Here is a 25,574-nt window from a genome sequence, read left to right on the forward strand (position 1 = left end):
ATTAAAAAAAATTAAATACATATAACAAGTCTCAACATCAAATTTTAAATAATTAACAATGACATAACAAGTCTCAACAATATTTTAAAAAACCAACGAAAACATAACAATAGAAATAAAATTATAAATTAGTTAAGATAAATAAATAACATTTTGAATATAAAATATTTATTAAATAATAATATTACATAAATAATATAAAAATGTATAATAAATCGAATATTTCATAAGTATAATTGTAAACATAATAATAAAATAATAACACATTGTACTGTTTGAATTGATTCGGATCGGTTATGAAAAGTGAATCTAAAATCCGATCCAATCCAATGGTTTGCAAAAAATAGAATCCAATTAAATCCGAATTAGTGCGATTTTAATCAGTTTTTGATTTGAATTGAATTGGATGAACAGTTTAATTTAAATCGATTTGAATTTGAACCCCTAACAAAGAGTAGTTATAATCAGTCACTTAAATACTCAAGATCAAGAAAGATATTATGTACTCATCACCAGATATCAATTCCACACTTCCTTTCACTGATGTGAAGGAATTCGTAGCCAACATTGCAACTCTGAGTATTCGTAGAAGCGGAATTTCAATACATTTTATATACATTAACACGGGTTGATGACTATAATTCACAACTATACATATCATACTTTTTCCAGTTTTCCTTCATTTTTGTGTATCTTATGCCTCAATAATATATTCTTCCTGTTGAAAAATTAGGAGAAGATGCATTCTCTTCCTCACAAGTTATCCTGTCATTACCATATGAAATATTTCAATACACAATTAGACAACTATACTCAAGACATTTTTTAAGGTAAATTCCAAAAGGTTGAATTGCATAGAAGTAATTTTCAAACCTAACGAGCCAGTTAGTGTTCATGTTTTGATTTACGAAGATTTGCAAGTTTATCTCTCCATATAGCTGCAAAATCAAATCAACTGCATAGCATTAATTCGTAACAAAATGTGATATTAATACTTGCGAGTTGTTAATGCATTTTGATATTAAACTATAATTATACCCAAAACTTGAAAATATATTTTTACCAGCATCTTCAAATCTTTCATGTTTGATAGCTATATGCATGTTATTCATCATACTAAGTTCTTCAGCTACTAAATCAGGACCATCTACAGCACTGTAAGAAATATACAAAGTTAAAAATCGCAGATGATATATACCAAGGAAAAGGGTTCAATAGAGAATTCTGGTGGTAAAAAGTGAGAATAATATGCCTAACAGTAAGGAACGAATGCCACTCAATAATTATGCAATACCTGTCAAGTACTACATCATAAGTAGGTCTTTTGTTATGCGCTCTGCCCATTCCATAACCAAGCCTGATAGCATCTGCTAAGACAATTTGTTTACTAACATATATTGGGGCCTGCACAAATCAAATTAAAGTCATACAAGTGGATTTGTCTCACATTCATGCATAAATTGCATTTTTAATATGATTTAAGCATGAGAACAGATATGATAATCTTCGGTTATGCCTCCTTTCAAAAACTTCCTTAACAGATCTTGGTCGATGCAGAATTTATACCTTGCATCTATTTGCAATATTAATGGCATCAGAGGGCCGTGCATCCACACTAATAATATTGCTTTTCCCTGGCTGGATAAGTTAATAACTTTGATGAGAACTTTCATGAGGAGAGAAACAAAAACTAGAGGTTACATATCATATAATAAAGGACTTATTTATAACCTGGCTAAGGTACACTCTGGCAAAATAAGTACTGACCACTCTCTCTGTAATCCTCACCATTATCACCTGAAAGAGTAAATGAAGAAAGACTTTTGAACAATTTATTTGACAATGACCAAGCATGGTAGCGTTATGGGGTACAATGCTATTGCTGTAAAACTTCTGCACTAGGAATCTAGGATAAGGAATGGTTCTTGAATTTATTATCAAGAAGAATTCATAACAATCAAAAGTGGTTTCCACGACAGATGTTATAATGACCTACTCTCCCTATAGAGGGAGTCTTGGGAATTTAAGGTAATACAGGAAGCTAAACAAAAAAGGTCATATACTCTTTCTTGCTGCCATCAATAATATCACTTCATAGACCCAACAGACATGCATCAGAATGAACAAAATAAATTAACAAATAAAAAACCATTGACATAAATATAATGTGGGAAATGCTTAGCTTCATACTTCATGGTCTAGTCTTTCAACCACGTTTTTTGCCAACTGGAACTGGTCTGGACAAACCTGCAACAAAGGATTGATTATGAACAGAAAAGAACTGTGCAAAAGAATGGAATAAAAGAATGCAAAGAATTACCCCATTTTCTTCAACTTCAGGATCAATTAGTTTTTCAATAGCGACCTTTCCTGCAGTGACAAAGAAATGAAGTTAATAAAAATCTGATTTTCACAAATGACGGGGAACGATAAATTAAAGATTTTAACTTTGACACATACCTACAACAATGGGCAGAATATAGTCTCCATCACAAGAAATCTTGAGAAAAATGGTTGGATTCTGGAAACGCTGTAGAAAGCTTTGTCTCATCAAATTATTATCTGATCTCAAATTTCTTCCTTGGACAGCTATGGGAATTGATGGTGTAGAGGATTTCCATTGTAACTCTTCTTGAGACCGATGCCTCCACATATGATAGTGTGAAATTGTTTCTGCGCTAGTTTAAGTAATAAAGATTTCAGGGATGCATACACATGTATAACCTAAATGATAAAAAGAAACAGAGTCACTACAACACACTAAAATGATTTGAAATGGAAAAAAAATATTAGAAAGAACGGAGGGTAATAGCTATCAGCTTGTCCTCATAGAGAAGCATTTGTGGTAAATGCTACTCAAACAAACACACGCCTATGTAGGTAATATTATAATATGGATTTGGTGATCCTCTAACTTGAGCATAATGGTAATTTAGAAATGAGAGAACAATCCCCATTGCAAAGATATATAATATATCCCTTTATTGACTTAGAATTCATTTTACTATATGTTTATAATCGGGGATGTACAACGTGTCTGGATTTGCTATCTTCCACAAAATGTAGAACAATAAAATCATGTAGGAAAAGATAAGACTAAACATAAAACAACAACAAACACTGCTTCTCATATTATTACTCTGAGGGCCAAGAGGTAAAAGGACATTGACTCAAGAACAACAAAATTTGATGGCTCTACTCTAGGAAACACTGAATAAAAACAATAGTATATATAAATAATATACATTTCAGAGCTCAAGTTTTTAAAAGGATTGAAGCTAAAGTTTAGGAGGAAAAAACAAAACTTTTTGGTTCAGTGTGATTAAACAGAAAAACATAAAGGGTGAAGCTTCAATAAATGAATAAATAAATAAAACAACAGTGGAATTATTATATCATCATTCAACAGGATGAAGCCATCAATCTCAGACTCAGAGTAACGAATTCAACAAAAGCAAAGGCATAGAGTGAGGAAAAACCGCGTCTTCTGTAACAATATATCCACTGGTGAATTGTGATCATCCCAAACCGTCACTTCATAGCTCAATTTCATAATTTAATTTGTTATGTAAAAAAGGGGAAAATGATTTTTTTATTTCCTTTTTCATTTCTCTTCAGAGACTAATACAAGTAAGGCGAGAAAGAGAGAGGTGAGGTTAGGGCAGAGTACCAGAGAGAAGAAGAGAAGCTTCGAGATAGTCATCGTGATGATCGCCGAAGCTGGATCTGGTGCGGGAGGGTCCACGCGAGGAATCGCATGAAATGAGGACCGATTTGCGGCATCGGAGGCGGCTTGTTCGGAGGGAAGGAGCGTGGTGGAGGAGAGGGGAGAGGTCCATTGCGAGGGAGGAGTGAGGGAGGCAGGTGGAGGAACAGCGAGTGGCATTGCCGTGATCGGCGACGGTGGCAACGCCGGGGATCGTACGGACGCAGAATCGGGAACAGAGCATTGTGGTGAAGGTGGAGGATGAAGAGACGTTGCTTGATACGCGATGCGTTTTGTTTCGTTTTCTTTGGTTTATAGAGTCACCATAATAAATCAACTTAGATCGATCGAGTAGTATTTAAAGCTTAAATAAGTGTTAAAATTTGTAATTTATTTTATATATGGTAAAAACTCAGATGCAGTTATTAAATTTATGGTGAAGTTGATAATTGAAAATTGTTAAATAAAAATTTAGTCAAATTAATTAAATTATTTAACAGCATTTAATTACCAACTTCGTATAAAATCGTATCTAAATTTTCATCTTTTATATATACAGTAAAATATTAGTCAATAATAAATTATTAAATAAAATTTAAATTCGTGATGAATTAATTCTTGTAGCGTGGAACTGGAGTGAAAAAAGTAGTCACAGTAAAGTATTGTATAAGAATGAGAAAGTTCATTAATATATCTTAACAAAAAAACACACAAGTTTTCAATGACTCAACAATGAGAAAGAAAGTTCATTATATAAATAGTAAAAAATCAGACGCTAAATCACAACTATTTTTTGCGAATATTGGAATTTTAGGATCTCATAATATTCGTTTTCCACTATATTAGATTCTATCTTGTTGGTTTTAAAATCTTGTCATATGTAAAATTAATTTGGAGTCCTAATTTATTAATATTATTGTTGCTTTTTTATTTTGAAATTTAAGGAAAAAGCATGAGATTCTTAGCAGCTTGGTGATAAGGATAGAGAGCTTTTTCTGGTATGCTAGCTCAGCTCTTACTTTTAAATTTTAATTATCAGAATAGAACTATAAAAATTATTGTCATCCTTGTCCCCCTCTAATTTTGCACATGACCAACAACCAAAGATATATTATATATTAATATATATTATCTTCTAAGTTATTATTCATGGTATTATTCACAATTTCACACCTTATCTTAGTAATCTTTCTTATTCTAACATAATTCATCTCACTTCATTTTACTTTCCTTCTTACATTCATATTTTAATTTAATTAAGAAACTCATGCATATGTAAAATTATTTATTTAATGCTGCGTGCTGATATGGACCAAGGGTATTATATGAGAAATTACCATTGTTTATGAAGCAATTAAATTATTATTTATGATGCTAATTTATTTTTTTTATACTGTTTAGTTTTGCATTTTAATCCTTTTTTTTTGTAATTTATTTCGAAATTTAATTGTCACCATCAAAACCTTAGTTTAACAAATCCCTATCAAGAAACGAATTATACATAGAAATATCTTTATTGTGCTAAAAAAATGTATGAAGATATTTTTCAATTTACTGATTTTTGTTTTCTCCCAATCCTTTTCACAAAAAAATAATTTAATTAATAGATCGCTAACAATGACACATAGAAAGGGAACAAAATTTTCAGAACTAAACGTGTACATTTCGTCAAAGTTTGTTAGGGTCTTTATCCTAACAAGTAGCAACTTTTTTTTTTCTTTCTTATAGCTTATTGGCTTTATTTATTCGGTTGCAAACTTGCAATGCTTGATTTCAGAATACAGAAGTAGCAAGTAGTGATTAAATTATAAATCAAATGAATAAGTATAAAATAGTGAAGATCAAATTAGGGCCCAGTTTATTTTAGATTTTGATGAATAAAAAGAGAAAATAGTCTTCCCAAGAATGGAGAAGAAAATATCAAAATATAGAATACGAATTATTGATTTTGCAGTGATAAAAGAATCACAATCCATATATAAGTTGAATATAAAAAATTGGATTACCTGTCTATTAATCTAATAGTAATTATAAACAAAAGGATACAAATAATAATTTATTGAAAAAAAACTTGGTTATTATATTTATATTAATAGAATATTAAAATATAATCGCATGACTTGCACACAAAAAGGATTAATATTTTATGGAAAAGTATAAGTAGACAATGAAAATATTAAATAATGTGAACAATAGATATATCGAATGTTCATTTCACTAGATGTACAAATGGTTATTTTAATATTAAAATTTAGATGATTAATTTAAAAATGTAGTATATTTTTATTTAATTAGTGGTTGTTCATGTTGTTCAAGATGATTATTGTTTACTTAACACTCCCCTTATTTTATTTATACACAATAATGATTTTGTTGATTACAGCTTAGCTACGTCATTTTTTTTCTATTTTCCTGCAAAGAAAAATTACAATGACTATTATTGGCCTGTTTGTCAAAATCTTTGAAAAGTTGTTTTGCTTGTTAGCCCCATCAGTCATAACATTTGATATTGCCTCTAACAATTTTGATTAAGTCATCCATCTGTTTCAGTTAAAGGCAAAAAGACAAGTCAAACCATCCAAGAGATAAAAACGAGCAAAGAAAATGCCATTAGAATTTAGTGAGTATCAAGAAGTTGGATACACGACACTGAACACTTACACACACACATTCTCCTATGATGACTATATTGGTTCTAACTTCTAAACACGCATGCTCTTTTGTTCCATGTAGGAATCAATTTTACATGGAGTGATCTTTGCCTTCCTTACATAATGTCCTTTATCACTTCCTCCTTGAGCAAACCGGAAAATTTCGCCCCAAAAGGATGTGTTACAAGATCATGGGAAATTTTCATCCGAGAGAATCCATTACGTGCTAATAGTCATGCAAGACTTCACAATGACTGCTCATAACTCGCGCGCCAAATCTTTCTGTCGTCATATTGATTATTAGCCCTACCTGGACTCGAGTCTTGTGCGCCCTTGCGGCAACTTCAACAACTTGATTAGCTCGTATGTTCTGGGACTTTGACCAGAGTAAAGGCAAAGATCAAGTGGTGTTAAACCATCCTGAGACAAACAACACAGAGAAGCCAACACAACAAGAAACTATGAGCCTTGAACACTCTTACTGTTTTAAGCACCAAACAAATTATTGAAGCAGCGTGTAACAAAATCTATTAAGCTCTATTGAAACTGATTCAATAAACAGACTAATTGATGCCGTCAAGATTTGCCAAAACTAAATATTAGATTGTGATACTGTAAAAGAAAAATCTTTTTAATTACTATGGGTCGCGAGAAACTAGCATAACATATGCAGCAATTAACAATTCCTCAGGCATTTTAGAAATTCTCATCAACAACAACAATACCAAGCCAAAGTACTAGTAGGAAATTACCTTGTTCTTTATTGTCTTATCAGCACCTTTAATGAGTAGAAGCCTAACTAAATCTGTTCTCTGAGCTTGAATGGCAAGATGTAATGGTGTCCAGCCATCCTGTGATGGAGCAAATCAATTGTCTTATCAAGCAGTTCATCACAAAATTGACAAAAGAAAGAGTTTATAAGATGAATTTGAGAGTACTAATCATACATTGTCCTGAAGATTTAAATCCACATTGTATAATAAGAGAATTTTAATTGTCTGGCTAGAAGCTGTTTGTACTGCATAGTGCAACAAGGTGGCCCCATCCTGTTTACAAAAACAACAGAGTAGAGTATCAGCAACAGGTAACTAAGGCTAATGTTCGATATGCTCTTCACATTAAGATGAAATCCTTATGACTAGATGTGATTTGACTGTTGATTATTTCCAACTGGTGGCAAAATAAGCACAAAATCTAACTTCCAAAAGAAAACTAACAAGTAAAAAGATTCACATATGCAATGAAAACAATCCAAACAACAAGACAATTTAGTAGTTTTTACTCACTCTATCCAATACGAAAGGATTAGCTGAATTTCTCAAGAGATAGTTAGTAATCGCTTGCTTTTTTCCAATGATCGCTTTGTGAAGAGCTGTCAAACCATCCTGGAAACAAGTGAATCATTACAGCTCTGCGAGAGGATCGCACACATTTTAGTCTCTAACGCGGCAAGTTAATATGTATACCTTATCAACAGCATTAATATCTACATTATGCTTCATCAAAGAATCTAAAAGGTAGAATTCTCCACATGCAGCAAGAGTGTGCAGCGGAAGCCATTTTTCCTGAAAATATCAGTATTAGCCATAAGTTAAATAAATAACATAATTAAGTTCACTAAAAGGCTACAAATAAGTAAATCAGGACCTACTTCTCTATACCTATACTACAATTCTGCCAAGGGAAAAAAAAAGGGAAAATGTAGAAGGTTTCTGATTCCAAGAATGAAGCAGCATAGAACATCTGCAAATACCGAGATTACTCAGGCTTGGTTTGGTAAAGCTTTTTGGAGAGGTGATTGTGCTTTTTAAAAGTATAAACACTTCATTTTGCATTTGGTAAATAAAAAGCTCATGTGCTTATGCTTATAGTTTTTAAAAGTCATGGGTGCTTTTGAAAGTATCTAAGGGAGAGCTTTTTAAAGTTGGCTTGTGTTTATCAAAATTAAAAAGTCTAATATAACCTCCGATATTAATTAATATTCAAATTTAATTCTTATATTAATGTCTATTATAGTATTTTTAAATTTTAAAAGCCATTTTACCAGACGCACTTCTTGTTGCTTATGCTTGATAAAAGCCATTTTTAATTTAATTTACCAAACACAAATGCTACAACTTTTAAACAGTAAAATATTTACCAAACTAAGCCTCAATACACCACCTCTATAAGGTGAAAGTGAAAGATTCTCATTCCCAATAATCATATTAAAACCAGCAAATAGCCATCAATCATTGTTGATAAGACATGGAAAACTTACTGAAGTAGCAGCTTCCAAATCTGGTACTCGCTTATTCAATAAAGCCTTCTCCTCCTTAGTGAACAACCTCCGGTGACCTATGAAAAGGCATGCACATTACACACTGCAAAGAGAAGCTTAAGACACCACTCTCTGAGAACAATGAAACAAACAACGAATAAAACCATTCATTCTATCACAGTTAACAAGTCCATTATCTTAATCCGTATATTGCCACTCAATAACCACCACAATGTAAAGCCCTACAGAACCAATCAGTTAGTTATCATACCAATCATACATCTATGCTGCACAAATACAAATGCAAATACGAAGTATTGAATACAACATGATACAATACTGAAACACCGCATTTCTATGAAAGAACTAGTCACAAATTTAAGAAATTTAAAGTAGCAGTATTTGATGCAGATACACGTACACGAGTAAAAATGAAATATTTGTGTCAACTCTTATAGCGTACATACATACATACATCAAGGTTGCAAATTTCCAGAGACCAAGTTAAAAGGGAGATACCTTCGTTGTTCTTAGTATCAGCACTGGCAGGGTCATAGTCCTCACTGTTGAAAAACTCAGTGACATTGTCCAAACCCTTCCCATAAACAGCCCACTTAGGATTCTTAGGCTCTACACGCCGACTACCACCACCACCATTATCATACCCATCATTCAAATCACCTCCATTTCTGATGGAACCTTCCTCTTTCACTGGAAAACCAGAAGGGTTATCGAGAACAAGGGGTTTCAGTTGTGCCAACTTGGCCTCCTTATAAGCCTTATACTCGTCAAGGTTCATGTCCCTCAATGGAACCAAGCCTTGTCTCTTCTTCATAACCTTGCTGTTGAACTCCATCTCCTGAGCAATCTTGCGCCTCTCCTTCTTGGTTATGTTGAGTTCTGCCTGAACCTCCCTCCATTTGTCGGGAACCAAGTTTTCAGTGGCAATTTCAGGAACCTGCTTCTTGGAACTTGGTTTGGTTCTGGTTGGGGTGAGAGTGCGAGAATTATCAGAGTGGGAATTGGTCTGGTTTTGCGAAATGGGGTCATCGAAAATTCCTTCCTCGTAGACGAGACAGTCGCCAATAACGTGTTCGTCTTCTTCTTCGTTGAAGGACTGGAAGGATGTGGGGAGAGAGTGTGGGTTCTTCCAGATTCTGGGGAATTTGAGAAACTGCGGAGAAGGAGTGAAGAATGGGAATGAAGAGAAGATAGAGGGAGGATGAGGAGGATTCAGCAGAGCCATGTAGTGGAACATAGCCCACTTGGATGCTGCTGCTCGGAACCGTATCTTTGCCTGCAAAAGGCTTTGTGGATTATGGAAGGATTCAACTGCAATTATAGGTGTCAGAATCGAACCGGGGATTGAACCGATCAGTCTACTGGATCACTGGTTGAACTAACTGATCCGATCCTATTTAAATAAAAAGACATATTATTAGTCAATACTATACTAATAACTTAATTTGACATAATAATAATGACAATCAATTAGACAATTAGCAATCAATTCCAATTAAGCAATTAACAATCACACTTTAGCAATGAAGCCTATTAACAATTCCCAATCAATTCTAACAGTCTATTAGCAATTAACGATCAATTCTACGGAGCTTATTATCTAATTCTAATCACACTATCACATTGACAATCAATTAAGCAATTAGCAATCAATTCCAATTAAGCAATTAACAATCACATTGTAGCAATGGAGCCTATTAAACAATTAACAACCAATTAGAGCCAATCAACAATCAATTCTAACAATGGTAATTTCAGGGCCCTCAAAATTAAAATTAAAAATAAGGTGCATCCCTATTATTTTTATTAGCAGAATCATAATAGCATAACCACAAAGTAAAACTAAATAACTAAATACCAATCTCCAAAATTCTCTTTAAAAATTCAAAATTAGCAAACCAACACAAAATCTGCAGTCTGCAGCATAACTAAATTAATATGTAGCAAGCTTCCCATTCAACAAATTAACAAATTCGAGTCTTATCATAATTTCATAACCAATCAATTAGTCAATTACATTACATACTAGCATCATAAGAAATCAGAGCTCACAAACACACAAAACGAGCAGCGAGCAGCGAGCTGACGAGCAAGAAGCAGTGATGGCAAGGACGGACGACGACACGAGCTGACGAGCAAGAAGTGAAGCACAGCTCGAGGAGACGCGAAGGCGAGAGACGCGCGAGCAGCCGAGCTCAGACAGAGTAGAGAGGCGCGGCGACGGCGGTGATGTCGAGGTGAGCTCCCAGCGACCAGCTCTGTGGTGTGTGTGGGCCGTTAGGAATAGAGAGAAGAAAGTGTGAATGAGAGAGCTGGGGTGGGGTGCAAGGTTCTGAAAACCGAACCAGTCATTGAACCATTCTAGTTACTGGTTCACTGGTTCATAGGTTCAACCGTTTCGACCGTAGTTGAACCGAAAAAACCGTTTTATAATAAAATAATAAATAAAATATAAATAAACATATTCAAATACAAATTCAAAAGTCAAATAACAAAAACAACCAACCATACATAAAATGCCAACATCCAACTGATCAAGTTTGTCATTCAATCTTATTAGTCATTTGGGATTTTCATGAGATCAGCTTGACTTATTCCGTTGGATAACTTTTAGTAAGGTATAAATCCAAGTCAATATATGAAAATGCAAACCAAAAACTGAATGTTTGCAAAACATTTCATTGATCAAATGCTGAAATGCGGTGAGATCAAACAACAACCACCAAGCATCACAATTAATCAATCAATGCTTCAAAAATTAATCATGCTTCAAACAATTAACAACAAGGTTTAGAACCAACAATTAATCAATGTTTCAACAATTATTATTACAAAAAATCTGAATAGAAAATCCAGCAACCCACTAACAAAAAATAAAGACAATCTCAATCTCAAGAATCACAGTAACACCAGTGATTTAGCAAATTAACAAATTAACAATTTGATAAGAACAAAGCAACCCAATAATCTCAATTTCAACTTTCAAGAATCACAACAATTTAACGAACTAACAAGTACAAAATCTAAATAGAAAATCCAGCAACCCAATAACAAAAAACAAACACAATTTCAATCTCAAGAATGAAGAATCACAATAACAGCAACAATTTAGCAAATTAACAATTTGAGAAGAGCAAAGCAACCCAATAATCTCAATTGCAAGAATCACAATAACTATTTAACAAATTAACAAGTGCAAAATCACAGGTTCACAAGTACCCACATCAAATCACTCCAACCCAATAATCATAAGTCAAAATTATTCGATAATAATTCAACCTAGTAACAAGTTACAACAACAAAGTGCACAACTTAAGTAACAATAATTATTCAACAATCATTCAACAAAGTTCACATTTCACTTCACAGTTCACAGAAAAATAAAAAATATAAATCATAGACATAGCTCACAGTTCACGGTTCACAATTCACAGAACTTCACAGTAACAACAAATTATTCAATTATAGTTAAAAAAAATTACCTAGAAGCTAGAAGCTTTGAACAGAGCACGCAAGAGGGAGACACCACGACAAGGTTCACCTTCGAATGGGCTTCGAACGGCCTTTGAACAGGCAGTGGCTGCAGTGGAACAGAGCTGGCGCCGACGGAAGTGACTGCGCGACGGAGGCTTCCACGTTCGCACGGTGGCTGCTGCGCGATGGAGGGGAAGGAAGGTTGCGACGGCTGCTGCGCGATGAAGGGAAAGTGAGGGAGCAGGCGGTGGCTGGACGGAAGTGAGGGAGGAGCAGGAATTCTGGACTGAGTGTGAGAGATACAAGAGAGGCTAGCGCGTTCTGGTTCTGGAGGATAGGGCTGTGGAGGAGTTAGGGTTCATTGATTCTGAATCAATGAAACGGCGCCGTTTGCTTCCCAATTCAAAAAACCGGCCGGATCACAATTCGGTTCGACCGATTGGTTCCCAGCCAGTTCGACAGTTCGATAACGATTTCTGAAATTGGCGGTTTTTGCATTTAACCGACATTATTTTGGGGTCGGGATTTTTAAAAATTAAAATATCGAACCAGTCTGAATTTCTCAAACCATCAGTTCATCAGTTTTTACCAAACCCGTCCGGTTCTCACCGATTTTATTCCTTGCTCCGTCCCATACTCTGCCAAGGAACAGGTTTTTCGGTCCGACTTACAGATAGATTGTTATTGTCTATTTTTTTAAATATAATTGATAATTGACTATATAAGAATTCATTTATTTATATTTAAATTTATTTGGTAGATATATTTAAATACTTGAATGTCTGTAAATTAAAAATATGTATATTTTAATCAGTTTTTATTTTTATCTTTTTTAAAAAGTTACTTCTGTATAACCAAATTACTAAAATCGATGATAATCAGATAATGTACAAATACACTTGGTTTTGATGTAAATACAAAAGTCAAAAACTACCAAAAAATACACCTAGCTATTAATTGTTGAACATTATGCAGAATTTTTTCTTCCTAAGCAGCTTGGAACAGGATTGGTTCCAAAATAAGAGGGTTATTTACTTAATCATTCATTGGAGAATGGGGAATATACTCTGAATGAAAAGAACATCTCAAAGAAAAGGAATTGTATTAAAACATAATATTATGATAGATTAAGCATTTATACTTCATAAAAAAATAAAAAATTTAATGTATGTACATTCCTTTTCGCAGATATCCATGCCATCAGTTTTAGTCAGTCATTCAATTATTCAATTATGTTTGGTTGAAAAGAAAGAAATAAAGAGAAAAGAAATAGAAAGGAAAGAAAAGAAAGAAAAGAAATTGAGTAGATTTTTATTTTCTTTGGATGTATTTGGTTGGAAGAAAAATAAGAAAGAAAAAAATGTTATAAAAAAATAATTTTACCCCTATATTATAACATATATTGAAAAAAGTGAATGGGTAGTATTGGAAGTAGAAAGAGAAACATTAGTTTTCTCTCCATTTTTTTTCAAATGTTGGAGAGAAAAAATTGGAAAGAATTGGAAAGAAAAAATAGGAGAGAAAAAAAATTGGTGAATCCATTTTCTTTCCCCTCAATTTTTCTCTTCAACCAAACAATGAAAAATAATCATTTTCCTTCCCATTTTCTTTTCTCCCTTTTCTTTCCTTCCATTTTCCACTCAAACAAACATAGCTAATGTAATTCAAAAACACTCCAACAATTTGTCAATATATAACATGTTAATTGCCTTGATCATCTCGACTATTTTAAAGTAAAATTTTGGAGCGGATTCATATTGCCATCATTACACCCGCTATAGCATTTGCAAATTCAGACCGAATTGAACGTTTGACCACCACATAAACCTATCATCCTCTACTATTCCTGGAATGGAATTGAACAAGCATCTTCTTACAGACAGGCAAAATTCAGCTACCTTTGAGGCGGCTGGTATGGGGGGTTAATGTAGAGGCCAAGGACTGGAGAACTTAGCGGTAACATGAGAGGAAAATTAAAAGATAAATAGTTCGAACAGTATATAGTAAATATCATAAAAAGATATGCACTAGTGACACATGCTGACTTGTGATTCACATTCCAACACTAGGTTTTTAACATTTTAACAACTAGGCACACAACTGCAGACATCCTCGGGAACACAAGTACATCACATACGCAAAAATAGATGGTCAAGGTACCATAATAGCTACACATTCTTGCTTTCCCTCTAAAAACTTCAATAACAAAAACATCACCTAGATCCCCGAGCATATCTCCTATCTGGGCTGCCGTATGGAGAGTAAGGGGGTGACCTAGACCTTTCCCTCCTAGATCTTCCACCCCCACCATAGGGAGAGCGCCTTGGAGAATAGTCCCTGCCACCTCGATATGGTGATCGCCTAGGGGACCGTCGATATTGATAATCATCACGTCCAGGTCCACCTCGATACCTTCCACGATCAGCACCACGGTCACCACGGTGCCCTAGAAACAATCAGAAGATGGAAATTTATTAAACATTAGTACTGCAAGAGAAAATTTGGAATTTTGTAACAATAAAAAATAGATATACTAGTATTCACTCTCCACTCATTCAAGATCCTCAACTTGGATATACAAGTATATACAGAAAATCTCTCAGAAGATGCATCTCAAACTTACCATAGTCTCTTGTACTTTTCAACCCAAGATAGTGTCCAGGTGTGGGAGTTCTTGGCCGCTTTCTTCGCGACTGAAAAAATACAGAAGATAAATTATGAGTTTCATCGTTATAAAAGAAAATGGAAAAACCATCCAATGATTTGTCATGGCATAACAGCTTGATCTCTATGATACCCATCTGTCCTTGATGGATAGTTTGATGTACCACTTTTTACATTATATTGAGTTCGACCTTTAAGCGAAAGTGCATCATAAAAAAGAACCTAGCTTATGAGAAAGGGGGGGAAAACTCCATTCACAGACTCATGATTAATGCCAGGTGTAAGATACCACAAAAGACTGATTAGAAAGTTGATGATAATGTCCGTTGATTAGTTGAGAGTTGAAATGAATGCTGAGAGGTTGTAAAGTTGTTGGACAATATAGTTGCTATGTTTAGTTGATCAGACGCATTTCAGCATTTGATTAGCTGTTAAAGCTTGCCATTGATCAAGCTGTTTCACTAAAGTTGACATGGATGAACTGATCATCTTTGATTGCTGCCAACATAGCTGATGCAATGTATTCTGAATATAACCAGAAAACCTTCAAAGTCAAGAAGAAAGACAAGTACGTGTTTCATCAGCTACTAGTTAATTTAAAACACATTACCCTCTCAACTGTGATATAGCGACCCTCTAAAACTGATTGATTTAGGTATTTGATACAGCGGTTAGCATCCTCAACAGTATCCATTGTGATAAAAGCAAAACCACGAGAAATCCGTGTTCGAGGCTCCACCACAAGAAAACATGATGCAACCTAATAAAGGAAATTGTTAGTAAAGATCAAGGGCTTAGCAATGAACTATAAGATTGAATGACATGGATAAGATATAAAAGGCACTAACTTTTCCTTCTTTAGAGAAGTGCTCCTCTAAGTCTCTCTCAGTCACCCTTGACGATAGACCTGTCACATAAAGTGTATTCCCTGGATTTTGAGTCTCTCCCACCCTGAAGCATCAATAAAGATCTTAGACTTCCTGAAACATATTAATCAACAGAGCACACAAGCGCAGCTGTGCCCTTCAGAAATACTTTCAAAATCAAACTTCAAACTTGTGATGTTGAGCTATGTATTAAGAATTTAAGATCATGCACAACTAAAAATTAAAAGATGGCTTACCTCTCATGACTTCTTGATCTTGGTCTGGAAAGACAAATAAAGCAAGCAAATGTACAAAAACAAAGGGAAGAATTGTCAGGTGCTGTATAAAGAAATATAAGAAAGGAGTGCATTGAACTTTATAGACACCAGACCCAAATGTTGAAATCAAACCTGCCGCGGCTTCTTGAACGGGACCTTGGCCTTTGTCTTGGGATAGATCGTGATCTAGACCTAGACCTAGGCCTAGACCTGGACCTTGACCTGGATCTTGATCTTGATTGAGCTCTCCACGGGGAAGGGGACCTTGAGTTCCTGAAATAACAGATCATTCTAAGCTCAGAGTAACGTACAGAATTTAGAAATTCATTTAATCTACAAACTCATTTTCAATTTGCCTTCTCGTTACATGGACACAATACCGTTCAAAAAGAAAGGGGGGCGGGATCCAATTCCATTGGTCCAAATGTAAAGCAAAATGCACAACAACCTAAACCTCCCAATTAAACACCAACCAAACATCACAAACAACTTGGCGATGGCGATACCGCGAATACGATGTTTAGAGGAGAAAAACTAAGAGCTACACACAAATACAAAGATGTTCTATAAGCGTAGAATGCAGATTATTGAGCTGCTAGTTATTTGATTATGATGTACGTAATGAAAAGAGAATTTCTAGGGTTTACCTTCTCACAGGAGAATCCGCCTGCAAAATAAAGAAAACAGAAGGAAAAAAAATGAATGAAGCGTTAGATTATAGTCGTTGAATGGCTCGAAAGAACAAGAGAGATGGGGAGAGAGACTTGCCATTCGCACGGGTTAACAGCTTCGGATGTTTCAACGAAGAAAGACGAAATGTTAGGGTTTTGGAGAAGCGAATTGACCTCCGATTTCCTTCTTCCGTAAATATATACTCTGAATCGTTTTACATTTTTCACCACTGGAGCTGCTAAACGGGTCAATTTGGTCTAATTATATATGGGCCGGCCCAGTTTAATATGAACAGCTCCTTCCAAAACGGGTCTTTCTTGGCTAACAAAATCCAATATTCAATTCAATAGATCTTTTGCTTCTTCCCAATAATCCCAAGTTTTGTTTCAGTCTGACTAAGATTAAGGAAAAATATCTACAGTATCCTAAGCTTTGAAACAAAACGTATTCCAGTATATGTCCAACTTAGGCAATTATGTCAACTTAATTGATTCATCAATCCATTCCTTATATGTTTTTATTGTACTTTTTGTGAAAATGCTACCCAATTATCCATTCATTCAGCATCAAGTATATTCACCCCAACACAGTTCACATATCATTTTTCCTTGCATAGTCTGGCTTCTCTGGACACATTGTCATCACTAAATCGATTTTCTTACAATTCTTCAACTAGTTAACAAGTTTTCAAACGTGCTAGTTAGTATTTTGAAAGTGTTCAAGCAACCCAGAAAGATAAGCATAGGCAAGTTTTATTACAAGTGAGACTACTCTGCAACTGACAAGAGGTTATCTCAAAAGGCTTTTTCTTAACCATGTAATGATAATTTAAGTCAATCTAAATAATTTATTTTATACATACATCATATTAATTTTCAAGTAAAATGACAAATAAACCATTGAAAATTTACATTTGAAATATATTAGTCTCTAAAGAAAAAAAAAATACCTTTAAAGTTCTTCAAGATAACAAATACAAACACACTACCTTCAAATTAACTCCTATAATTATTAACTCATATTATTAGGATAACTCTTATTATTAGGATAGAAAATCTTAATTTGAACTAACTTGTCCACATTTGTTATCCTTAGAAGACTTTATTAATACTTTTTTTCTTTAGAGACTAATCTGTCCAAAATATAAATCTTCAAAAATTTATTTGTCACTTTACTCTTAATTTTATATAAAAAAAAGTATAAGCATATCTAATCATAAAAGTAATTTTAGCATAATTAAACATAAAATAACATCAGCTTGAGAAGTCAATAAAGAAAACATTGTCTAACAACGATGATCAAACATTATTATTGTTGAAATTCAGATTATGAATCACTACTGTCTATATAATATACAAGAGTTTGAAGTAACAAACAAATTTAAGTACAGAAAACTACAACTTCCTCTTCTCTCATCTAGCCCAGCAAGGGCACCCAACCCAACACAATTACACATCATTTACAAATATTGAATCAAGCATTAATTTTGGAGATCGTTTTTTTTTTTATAGTTTTTTGGAGATCGTTATGTTGTTAGGATATCTGGAATTGTTGGAGAGTGAGTCCCAATTATCTTACCACCGGCATCTGGGAAAGTCTCACAATCAGGGAGAGAACTAACCGTCCCATCCTGATCTACATGTAAAGGGTACCTCAGGAGATGTCCTTGCAGCTCTGAAAACTCTTCAGAAACAAATCTTTTCCAGTTGTCATCTGCAATTGCATTCACTTTACGCACACACTCCAAACTCTCTGGTTCCCTGAAAATTTCTCCCGACATGCCAAGATGCTCTGCCCACAGCGACATTCTGTAACCATAAATCTGCAGGAACAGAAACCAGCTGATGTAATTGTAGTCTTGTAATATTAAGTTTTTCCTTTAAGACATCAAATAATAATTAATTCAACTTTTGAACAGACATAGCACAAAAAGATACGACAGAAACATAGTTGAGAAGGTTGCTTATCCATGACATCATTAGTACTTCTAACGAGTTGAAAACAAGGCATTCATATTCAGTACAAGGGTGAATCCCAGATAACGTATCGAGTCATTATTATTCAACATATTTATAGGATATACTCATTTGGAACAATAGATACACAATTTTCAGCTCTGTAGCATGCTCCAGTTGTGAAGTCACATGCCATTTGAAGCTGGAAAAGGGAAATTGATCTCTACTAGGAAAGTTGCCAGAGTAATTAGAGCTTATGGAGAATACAGACCTGACCATATGGATGTCTTTTCTTCCCAAACCAGGTATAATGGGGTTGATATGCACCCATAGCTATCTCAGTATCCTTAGTGCCAGCCATAGATCTTTGGTTTATATTAGCAGACCCCACTATGACATACTCATCATCAACAATCATCCCCTTAGCATGCACATAAATCATAAATCGGCGATGCTCATATGCTCCTGAGACCTGACAAGAAAATTACAATCACACCGTGTTCTTGATCAGTGTCTACCATTTTAGATCTGATAAGAAATTATAAGGCTCAATATACTACTAACACCATATGAAAAAAAAAAAGATGCTTAGAACAAAAGTATCATGCTGTAAAAAGGCGTACAGATAAATGTTATTTATTAGAAAACTTACGGGACCATTATTTGCACTTGCAGGTTCTTCGTTGAATGCTTCCCGATTTCCAAGGCAATAAAAGTTGAGATAGTCTTGCAGGCGTACATCATCAAGCTGCATTGATTTCAATTCTCTAGCAACAAGTTGATACATCATATGCATTGTCTGGCTCTGTATAAGAAAAGAAATAACTGAGAAAATATTTGCCTTGGAAGCATTAGACTTCAACTCAAGTACTTATTCGAAGGGGGAGGGGATTGCCTTCAGAAATTGTAGTGCAAGTTTGACAGCCATTGGAAAAAATAATCAATAGTTTTGATTTTGAGAAGGATACCACATAGACAATAAATCATGATTTACTAGAATTTGGTCCCTTCATTTCCTTATTAGCAACACTTACACAATACCCTCTAAAGTTCACCACAGAAACGATCTCCCTAGACTTCAGATATAAGTAAATTTCTAACCATCGAACAATTCTGTAAACTTCATACATCAGACAATTCTATACCTGCCAAAAGAGGATTTCTTGCATTGCTCCAGTTTTGGGATCACCTTCTGGCCACATTGGTAAAACAATATAAACAGCAAATCTCTCGTTTGCTCTGATTTTACTAGCAATTTTCAGCGCCAGTTCCATGGGGATAAGATTGTCAGCCCCTAACCACACATAACAACAGATGAATTCACAATGACCAAAAATTAGGAAGAAAAAGAACAAGTCCTACAGTGGAACATCTCCTTATCTTTCTTCTTTTTTTTTACCCCCTCTTCATTAGAGCAAAAGATGTAGATATCAAGGAACTTGAAAGCAAATATATCATAAGTACAAAGGTGGCTACAATCATTATTGGAATATAATTTCTGACCATGGCTCATAAAAAATTTATTAAGTTTGGCATCAATAAATAAATTTAAAAAGAAAAAGATGGACTAGGGCATATAGATGGTAATAGGATAAAGTATATCTTTAGTCACTTAAGTTCTCGAAAAGTTTCAAAAATAACTCTGTCGTCTAATTTCATTCAATTTTGTCCTTAATCTGATGAAATAAGTTACAAATCGTCACCTGTCAGACAACTTTCTTCTTCCAACAAACAACATTCTTCATCATCATCATCATCCCAAATCCTCTATTTCTCTCTCCATAACCCTCCCATCACTATTACCCCACCACCATCATCTCCTCACCACAACAACACAAACACAAACCACCACCACCACCCACAGCACCACTGCAATTCCTTCACACACCCAACACTTTGTCTTCTCCACCTAATCCAACACAAACACTGTTCAATCCACTTTCCTTCTCTCAACACCAACCTGCTTGATGGTGACTAGATTTTTAACTCGGAACCAACTCAACGGACAACAGCCATGAAGAAGGCACTTTGTTTGGATGAGTGTGGTGGTATATTTACAATGGACTCATGTTTCTTTGTTCTCTTCGACGGAATAATGTCTGGTGGTGGTGATGGTTTGTGTTTGTGTTGGTGGTGGTGATGTTGTGAGAAGATGATTGTGGTGGGGGTGGCGATGGGAAGGGTTAGGGGGAGATATATATAGAGTTTTGGTCAGGGAGAGTTATGGTGAAAGGTGCAGAGGATTTGGAGATGATGATGATGATGAATGTTGTTTGGAAGGGAAAAATTGGAAGAAAAAAATTTGACTAATAGTTGATTGTCAAAAAATTAATAGTAAGAGTAAAATTGAAACTTATTCAAACGTTAAAGATAAAAAATTAAATCAAATTAAATGTCCAGGGTATTTCTGAAACTTCTCGAAAACTTTAAGGACAAAAAAAAAAAAGAAAAAACATACTTTACCCGATGGGGATAATTTTAGAAGTATTGCCAACTATCTAAATTTTTGAAAATAACACTTTGAGTCTGACCTGCGTCTTTATAATCTAGCCATGCATATGATGAACCAATGAAGTATTGATTTTCAATATAAATGAAATGTTGAGCAGATCTGATTGCTTGAATGTATCCTGTTTGAATGCTTTTGTCTATGACCAAATTTTTAGCACAGATAAGATTCTGCATACAAAAAATATGCTATTAGAACTACAAAATATATTTCAAATCAATCCCTTATGTAAGAATTAAGATCATAATATATTAGTTTGATTTGCAAGCATGTAGCAGAGCATTCACTCAAGTCAACATTTTTTTAGTTTCCCTGCACAATAGGATGAACTGGAAGGAAAATGCCAGTTAATTAATAAACCTGCGATAAAGCAACATCAACACGCTTTGGAAATCCTTTCAGGGATCCAGAGTCAATGGAGCGGAAGATCTGCAGAATCATAAGTAGGACAAAACATAATGAAATAAATTATCTCCACAATCAAGAAAAAAAGAATATCAAGCAAGTAATATTTTCTCAGCAAGCTTGCATTATCCAACCTGAACATGCCAGGTTTCAGGATCAGCTTCATGAGAAACCCATACTCTTGGGTCATCATCTGGAACAATTGTATGCTTTTCTTTTGAATGAGGAATGGCAGGACTTGCTATCCAGGAGATCCGTTCTATTCGTATTAAAGCATCATCATGCCACTGAGAAGCTTTTTTGAACATTAAAGCAAACTCCCTCCACTTAGTAGATTTTCTCCATCGCTGCTCAAAATTAATAAGAATGTCATATGCAGCAGGCCCATCTATTCTGCAGTGTAAATCATGCCATGGTTGCCTTGGAGTCTTTGTTCCAGCCTATCACAAACAGCACATATAAGACCAATGAGAACTGCTGTAAATTGGATCTTGTTTCATGTATCTTTCTTTTATCTTAAAGTAGAGGGAAAAGAAAAGCTGAGATGTTAGAGAGGTGAGAACTGCAGTGAATTGGATGCTATTTTATGTGTAATTTTTTTTTCATCTTAATGGAAAGAGAAAAGTAAACCTGAAATGATACAAAAATGTCTTTAGAGATTCAGCAAATATCTACAATAAAACTTTTCATACAATCCAATGGTGTAGCCCTCTAATTCATCCCTGAGACTTATCATTTATTGCTTTCAAATGGAATAGTATTCATATTCAAAATAAAAATTCTATGGGAAGGAAATATATACTTGGCAGCCATTAGAGGAACCACACTACAAACCACTTACCATATAGTATAAACATTGCAACTTCAACCTCATAATTTTAGTGGGTTTGACCAAGGCGACATGGATAACATAAGTATATAATCTAAAGAAATACTGTTGAAAATCTTCTGTATATTTCACGATCAAATCATGGCTTCAACCAGGACTGCCCAGACGAAGCGGAAGAAATAAATGTAATACTTAACAAATTAATGTGTCTGATTGGGCTGACAACTTACAGGAAATGTAGGATTGTGGAAATCACCATCAAATACAGTATTAAGATCCTTGAAAAGTCGATGCTGAGGTGTGTCATAGCGACCATCACACAGATCAAGACCTCCCATAAAAACAGTTATCTTTCGATCATTACCAGGAGCCTGTGTGTCCACAATAACACACTTTTGGTGGTGTGTGAAGACAGTTCCAACAACCTGTATAATTCCAATCACAATCAACTTTAATAAGCTATCTGTCTCAAACACGGGATCATGTCATGGGGATGAATAATGCAGTTAGAAGCAAAGACATGGATAAGAAAATCAGAAATAGGAAATGTATCCATTTAATAGAAAAAAAAAACTTAGAGGACCAGATACATTTCCCATTCTCCATTTTGTGTCTACAAAAAAGACATACCCACGATTAAGAGCTTAGGCCACATAACACAGGGCATTTCACATTTGAGTATTTGACTCCACTGAAAAATAGCTCATAAAGAACCCTAGCTCCTGACAACATACAGGAGAGTGCATCAACTATAGAGAACTCAAAAGTCATAAGGGGAAGAAAGAACAGAAATACCACATCAATGCAATCTGACTATGTTATGAGCGATATGCAGATAACATCAATCAATGAAATGCAGGTTGTCAAACTCAAACAAAATTAGATTACCAAACGTTAAAATGCCTATTTATAACAAGCACTTGCCTGCTGCTTCAAGAAGCTCAGCTTGCTGCTACCATAGCGAGGTGCCAGAACACACATAACAGAGGAATGTTTAAAAAACTTCTTGGTTTCCTCATCATGAGTTTGCATCACTCCAGACTGCACCAAAAATCCCGAATCAGAAGAATAGCAACACAAGCACGCACACTTCCTCAAACAACCAAAAATTAAGCAACAACTAATTGAAGCAATTTCAAGAAGAATTAGGCCTTGTTTTGTTGGTTGGCTAGATGAATCAAATCATACTAGCAAGGTAATCAAACTTGAGATCTTGTAAACTTGAATTGTAAAGTTCAACTAACAAACCTAAACCTTGCATACTAGGGTTGGCTACATGAATCAGATAATACCGCATAGCTAAGTCCTATTGAAATGATTACAACATTAACCAAAAAGAGAAAGCAAAACTGAGTAACTAAATTCAAATTAGGGTCTCACCGACTTAAAGAAGAACTTATCATGTGAAGTCTTGTCATCCCAAACCATCAAGAGAACCCTAACCCCTTCTTGAGACTTGTACTTGAGTAACTCGCCAAGGGTCAAGTCTCCGCCGCGAGGCAAAGGCTTCGTCGGTTCTCTAACGAGCTTAATCTTATGGTAAACCGACCAGCCAACAACATAAACCATGTGATGAGCCTCGGAAATAGCGTGGCATATATCTTCCCAGCACTTCTCGTGCCTATAAACCTTCCCTCCTTCCAATTCAATCTCCGGCAACAAACCCTCGGGGCAATGTGCGTCCTGGTACAGCCTCACCGAGCTCCCTTTCCTCACCGGAAAGTACGTGTGCCGCACACCACGGTGCTCTGGATCGGCGGCGATGCCGCTCCGGTAAAGCGGGTTGTCCTGAACCGCCGTGAACTGCATCTCGATGCGGAGCGCCGCGTTCGGCTTTGGTGGCTTGCCGGAGGAACTGAGTATAGGGAACCAGCCGGAAATGGCTTCGCCGGTGGCGATACGGGTCGCCGGAATCTTGACGGTGCCCATAGTTTCGGCACCGAAGACGTCGTCGTCCTTGACGCGGAACTCGAGGTCGACGAGAGGATGAGCAAGCGGGATGCTGAAGCGTTCGTCCCAACGCGGGTTCTGAGCGTTGCGAATCACGCGCGTGCGGGCCACGGTGGCCTGGGGGACAGAGACAGTGACATAGGGGTCGCTGGTGATGATTTTACCGCGGTGGCGGCGGGCGGTGGTAGGAGGGTTGTCGGTGCCGTCAGCGGTGGCGGTATCGGCGGGTTCTGAGGAGTGGAAGTTGATGGTGTCGCAGGCGGTGACGCAGCGGCGAAACCGCTCGGAGACGATGTCCATGTTAGGTAAGTGTCGAGCCTCAATGATTTTGAGGTCGAGGTCGCCGTGGAGGTACATGAAGCCATTGCCGTTACCGGTTTCCGCCATGAAGGAGGCAGTGTTCCCGTGCGGGCGAGTGTAGAATATGAAGAGAAGAGAGAATAAAGAGAGGGTTCTTGAAGTTTGGAATGGCTTTGGCTTGGGAGAGTGGAACTGAAATCACGTGCTGCTTTGCGGTTTGCTTGCTTGTGTTGTGTTGCAGACTTTTGCACTGTCTTACTCTTACCCCGCTGGCGCCTTCACTTAATTCTATGAACGGTTTCCATCCCAAAAACCAAAATTATTTGACAACCATTTCCACCGTCATTAATATATATTTTTCTTCCACGAATTGTATTCTGAATTTCTGATATTAAAGTGGCGCAGAATGCCAGTTTATATAGTTTTTTCTTAATATTTTTAAAACAATATTATATAATCAATCATGTATAAATTCATGTTTAATAATTATTTATAATTCTTTTATATATTTTGTGAATCAATAATTAATAATTCAATAATTCTTATCATTATCATTATATTATGACGTGGTGGATTTTTTGCTAGTTTACATTTATTTTTTAATTATTTTTTAAAAAAGTATTATATAATTAATTATACATAATTAACATTTAATAATTGTTTATGCTAAAATTTGTCAATAATTCTAATATTTTATTAAGTTTAACTAACATTTGTAATAAAAGCACATGATAAATTTATTGGTAGTAAAAATTTAAATTTTTTATTTAATAAGTATAAAACAAATACATTAAAAATTTAAATTTTTTATATTTTTAATCAAAATTTTTTTAATGTATAATTTTAATATGTGTCTTTAAAATACAACATAGATAAATTCTATTTTATTTCATATTTTTTTAGTAATTATTTTTTTAATTATTCTTTTTTATATTTTAGTGAGTCAATCATCGACAAACAATAATTCAATAATTCAAATTCTATAACAAATTATATTTTGGCGCCAAGCAAGCTGACGTGAAATATTCTAGTAT

The 25,574-nt window shown here is 35.1% G+C and overlaps 4 protein-coding genes across 9 annotated transcripts; all 4 read right to left on the bottom strand.

Moving 5' to 3' along the window:
• Positions 1 to 477: 477 nt before the first annotated feature.
• On the bottom strand, positions 478 to 4,440 carry LOC112747688 (bifunctional nuclease 2-like). 4 transcript variants are annotated; one of them, XM_025795851.2, is made up of 10 exons: positions 3,671 to 4,440; positions 2,461 to 2,673; positions 2,321 to 2,370; positions 2,191 to 2,247; positions 1,732 to 1,797; positions 1,567 to 1,638; positions 1,295 to 1,404; positions 1,064 to 1,155; positions 874 to 938; positions 478 to 765 (listed from the first exon to the last, which is right to left on the bottom strand). In XM_025795851.2, exons 1-9 carry the CDS (start codon positions 3,948 to 3,950, stop codon positions 886 to 888), a joined length of 993 nt encoding a protein of 330 aa, XP_025651636.1. In that variant the 5' UTR covers positions 3,951 to 4,440; the 3' UTR covers positions 478 to 765; positions 874 to 885. The 4 variants fall into 4 exon arrangements, with proteins under 4 accessions (XP_025651636.1, XP_025651635.1, XP_072073634.1 ...); XM_025795850.2 differs by having other exon boundaries at positions 874 to 955; XM_072217533.1 differs by having other exon boundaries at positions 2,461 to 2,678; positions 3,671 to 4,046.
• A 1,850-nt stretch (positions 4,441 to 6,290) lies between these two features.
• LOC112747690 (ankyrin repeat domain-containing protein, chloroplastic-like) lies at positions 6,291 to 12,752 on the bottom strand. 2 transcript variants are annotated; one of them, XM_025795855.3, is made up of 9 exons: positions 12,121 to 12,752; positions 10,691 to 10,896; positions 9,137 to 10,031; positions 8,618 to 8,694; positions 7,824 to 7,922; positions 7,644 to 7,742; positions 7,305 to 7,403; positions 7,110 to 7,208; positions 6,291 to 6,777 (listed from the first exon to the last, which is right to left on the bottom strand). In XM_025795855.3, the coding sequence occupies exons 3-9, from the start codon at positions 9,873 to 9,875 to the stop codon at positions 6,664 to 6,666; spliced, it is 1,326 nt and encodes a 441-aa protein (XP_025651640.1). In that variant the 5' UTR covers positions 9,876 to 10,031; positions 10,691 to 10,896; positions 12,121 to 12,752; the 3' UTR covers positions 6,291 to 6,663. The 2 variants fall into 2 exon arrangements, with proteins under 2 accessions (XP_025651640.1, XP_025651639.1); XM_025795854.3 differs by lacking the exon at positions 10,691 to 10,896 and having other exon boundaries at positions 12,121 to 12,583.
• A 1,345-nt stretch (positions 12,753 to 14,097) lies between these two features.
• Positions 14,098 to 17,348, bottom strand: LOC112747691 (uncharacterized). 2 transcript variants are annotated; one of them, XM_025795857.3, is made up of 8 exons: positions 16,689 to 16,823; positions 16,568 to 16,587; positions 16,053 to 16,193; positions 15,900 to 15,923; positions 15,625 to 15,727; positions 15,387 to 15,536; positions 14,736 to 14,805; positions 14,098 to 14,558 (listed from the first exon to the last, which is right to left on the bottom strand). In XM_025795857.3, exons 1-8 carry the CDS (start codon positions 16,689 to 16,691, stop codon positions 14,326 to 14,328), a joined length of 744 nt encoding a protein of 247 aa, XP_025651642.1. In that variant the 5' UTR covers positions 16,692 to 16,823; the 3' UTR covers positions 14,098 to 14,325. The 2 variants fall into 2 exon arrangements, with proteins under 2 accessions (XP_025651642.1, XP_072073635.1); XM_072217534.1 differs by lacking the exon at positions 16,568 to 16,587 and having other exon boundaries at positions 16,053 to 16,211; positions 16,685 to 17,348.
• A 525-nt stretch (positions 17,349 to 17,873) lies between these two features.
• On the bottom strand, positions 17,874 to 24,961 carry LOC112747689 (phospholipase D delta-like). Its single transcript, XM_025795852.3, has 10 exons — positions 23,671 to 24,961; positions 23,215 to 23,331; positions 22,521 to 22,715; positions 21,596 to 21,901; positions 21,417 to 21,485; positions 21,079 to 21,226; positions 19,693 to 19,841; positions 19,200 to 19,352; positions 18,819 to 19,019; positions 17,874 to 18,414 (listed from the first exon to the last, which is right to left on the bottom strand). The coding sequence occupies exons 1-10, from the start codon at positions 24,625 to 24,627 to the stop codon at positions 18,118 to 18,120; spliced, it is 2,592 nt and encodes an 863-aa protein (XP_025651637.1). The 5' UTR covers positions 24,628 to 24,961; the 3' UTR covers positions 17,874 to 18,117.
• Positions 24,962 to 25,574: the final 613 nt, after the last annotated feature.

The sequence above is a fragment of the Arachis hypogaea genome, chromosome 15 (assembly GCF_003086295.3).
Source record: "Arachis hypogaea cultivar Tifrunner chromosome 15, arahy.Tifrunner.gnm2.J5K5, whole genome shotgun sequence".
Lineage (NCBI taxonomy): Eukaryota > Viridiplantae > Streptophyta > Magnoliopsida > Fabales > Fabaceae > Arachis > Arachis hypogaea.

Bases quoted from the DNA above. Each gene is read 5' to 3' on its own strand.
- LOC112747691 (XM_025795857.3), bottom strand. The intron at 15,924-16,052 runs GTTTGATTTCAA...TTGTCTTTCCAG, and splicing joins CGTTCAAGAAGCCGCGGCAG to ACCAAGATCAAGAAGTCATG. The intron at 14,559-14,735 runs GTAAGTTTGAGA...GATTGTTTCTAG, and splicing joins GAAAAGTACAAGAGACTATG to GGCACCGTGGTGACCGTGGT.
- LOC112747688 (XM_025795850.2), bottom strand. From the start codon at position 3,950: ATGCTCTGTTCCCGATTCTGCGTCCGTACGATCCCCGGCGTTGCCACC. The intron at 1,798-2,190 runs GTATGAAGCTAA...TTACTCTTTCAG, and splicing joins TTGAAAGACTAGACCATGAA to GTGATAATGGTGAGGATTAC. The intron at 1,156-1,294 runs GTATTGCATAAT...TATTTCTTACAG, and splicing joins TATGATGTAGTACTTGACAG to TGCTGTAGATGGTCCTGATT.
- LOC112747689 (XM_025795852.3), bottom strand. From the start codon at position 24,627: ATGGCGGAAACCGGTAACGGCAATGGCTTCATGTACCTCCACGGCGAC. The intron at 21,227-21,416 runs GTTTATTAATTA...TTTTGTATGCAG, and splicing joins TTGATGTTGCTTTATCGCAG to AATCTTATCTGTGCTAAAAA. The intron at 19,020-19,199 runs GTAAGTTTTCTA...TTTTCTTGTCAG, and splicing joins CAAGTGCAAATAATGGTCCC to GTCTCAGGAGCATATGAGCA.
- LOC112747690 (XM_025795855.3), bottom strand. From the start codon at position 9,875: ATGTTCCACTACATGGCTCTGCTGAATCCTCCTCATCCTCCCTCTATC. The intron at 7,404-7,643 runs GTGAGTAAAAAC...TTTTGTAAACAG, and splicing joins ATCCTTTCGTATTGGATAGA to GATGGGGCCACCTTGTTGCA. The intron at 6,778-7,109 runs GTAATTTCCTAC...TGTTTGTCTCAG, and splicing joins ATAAGACAATAAAGAACAAG to GATGGTTTAACACCACTTGA.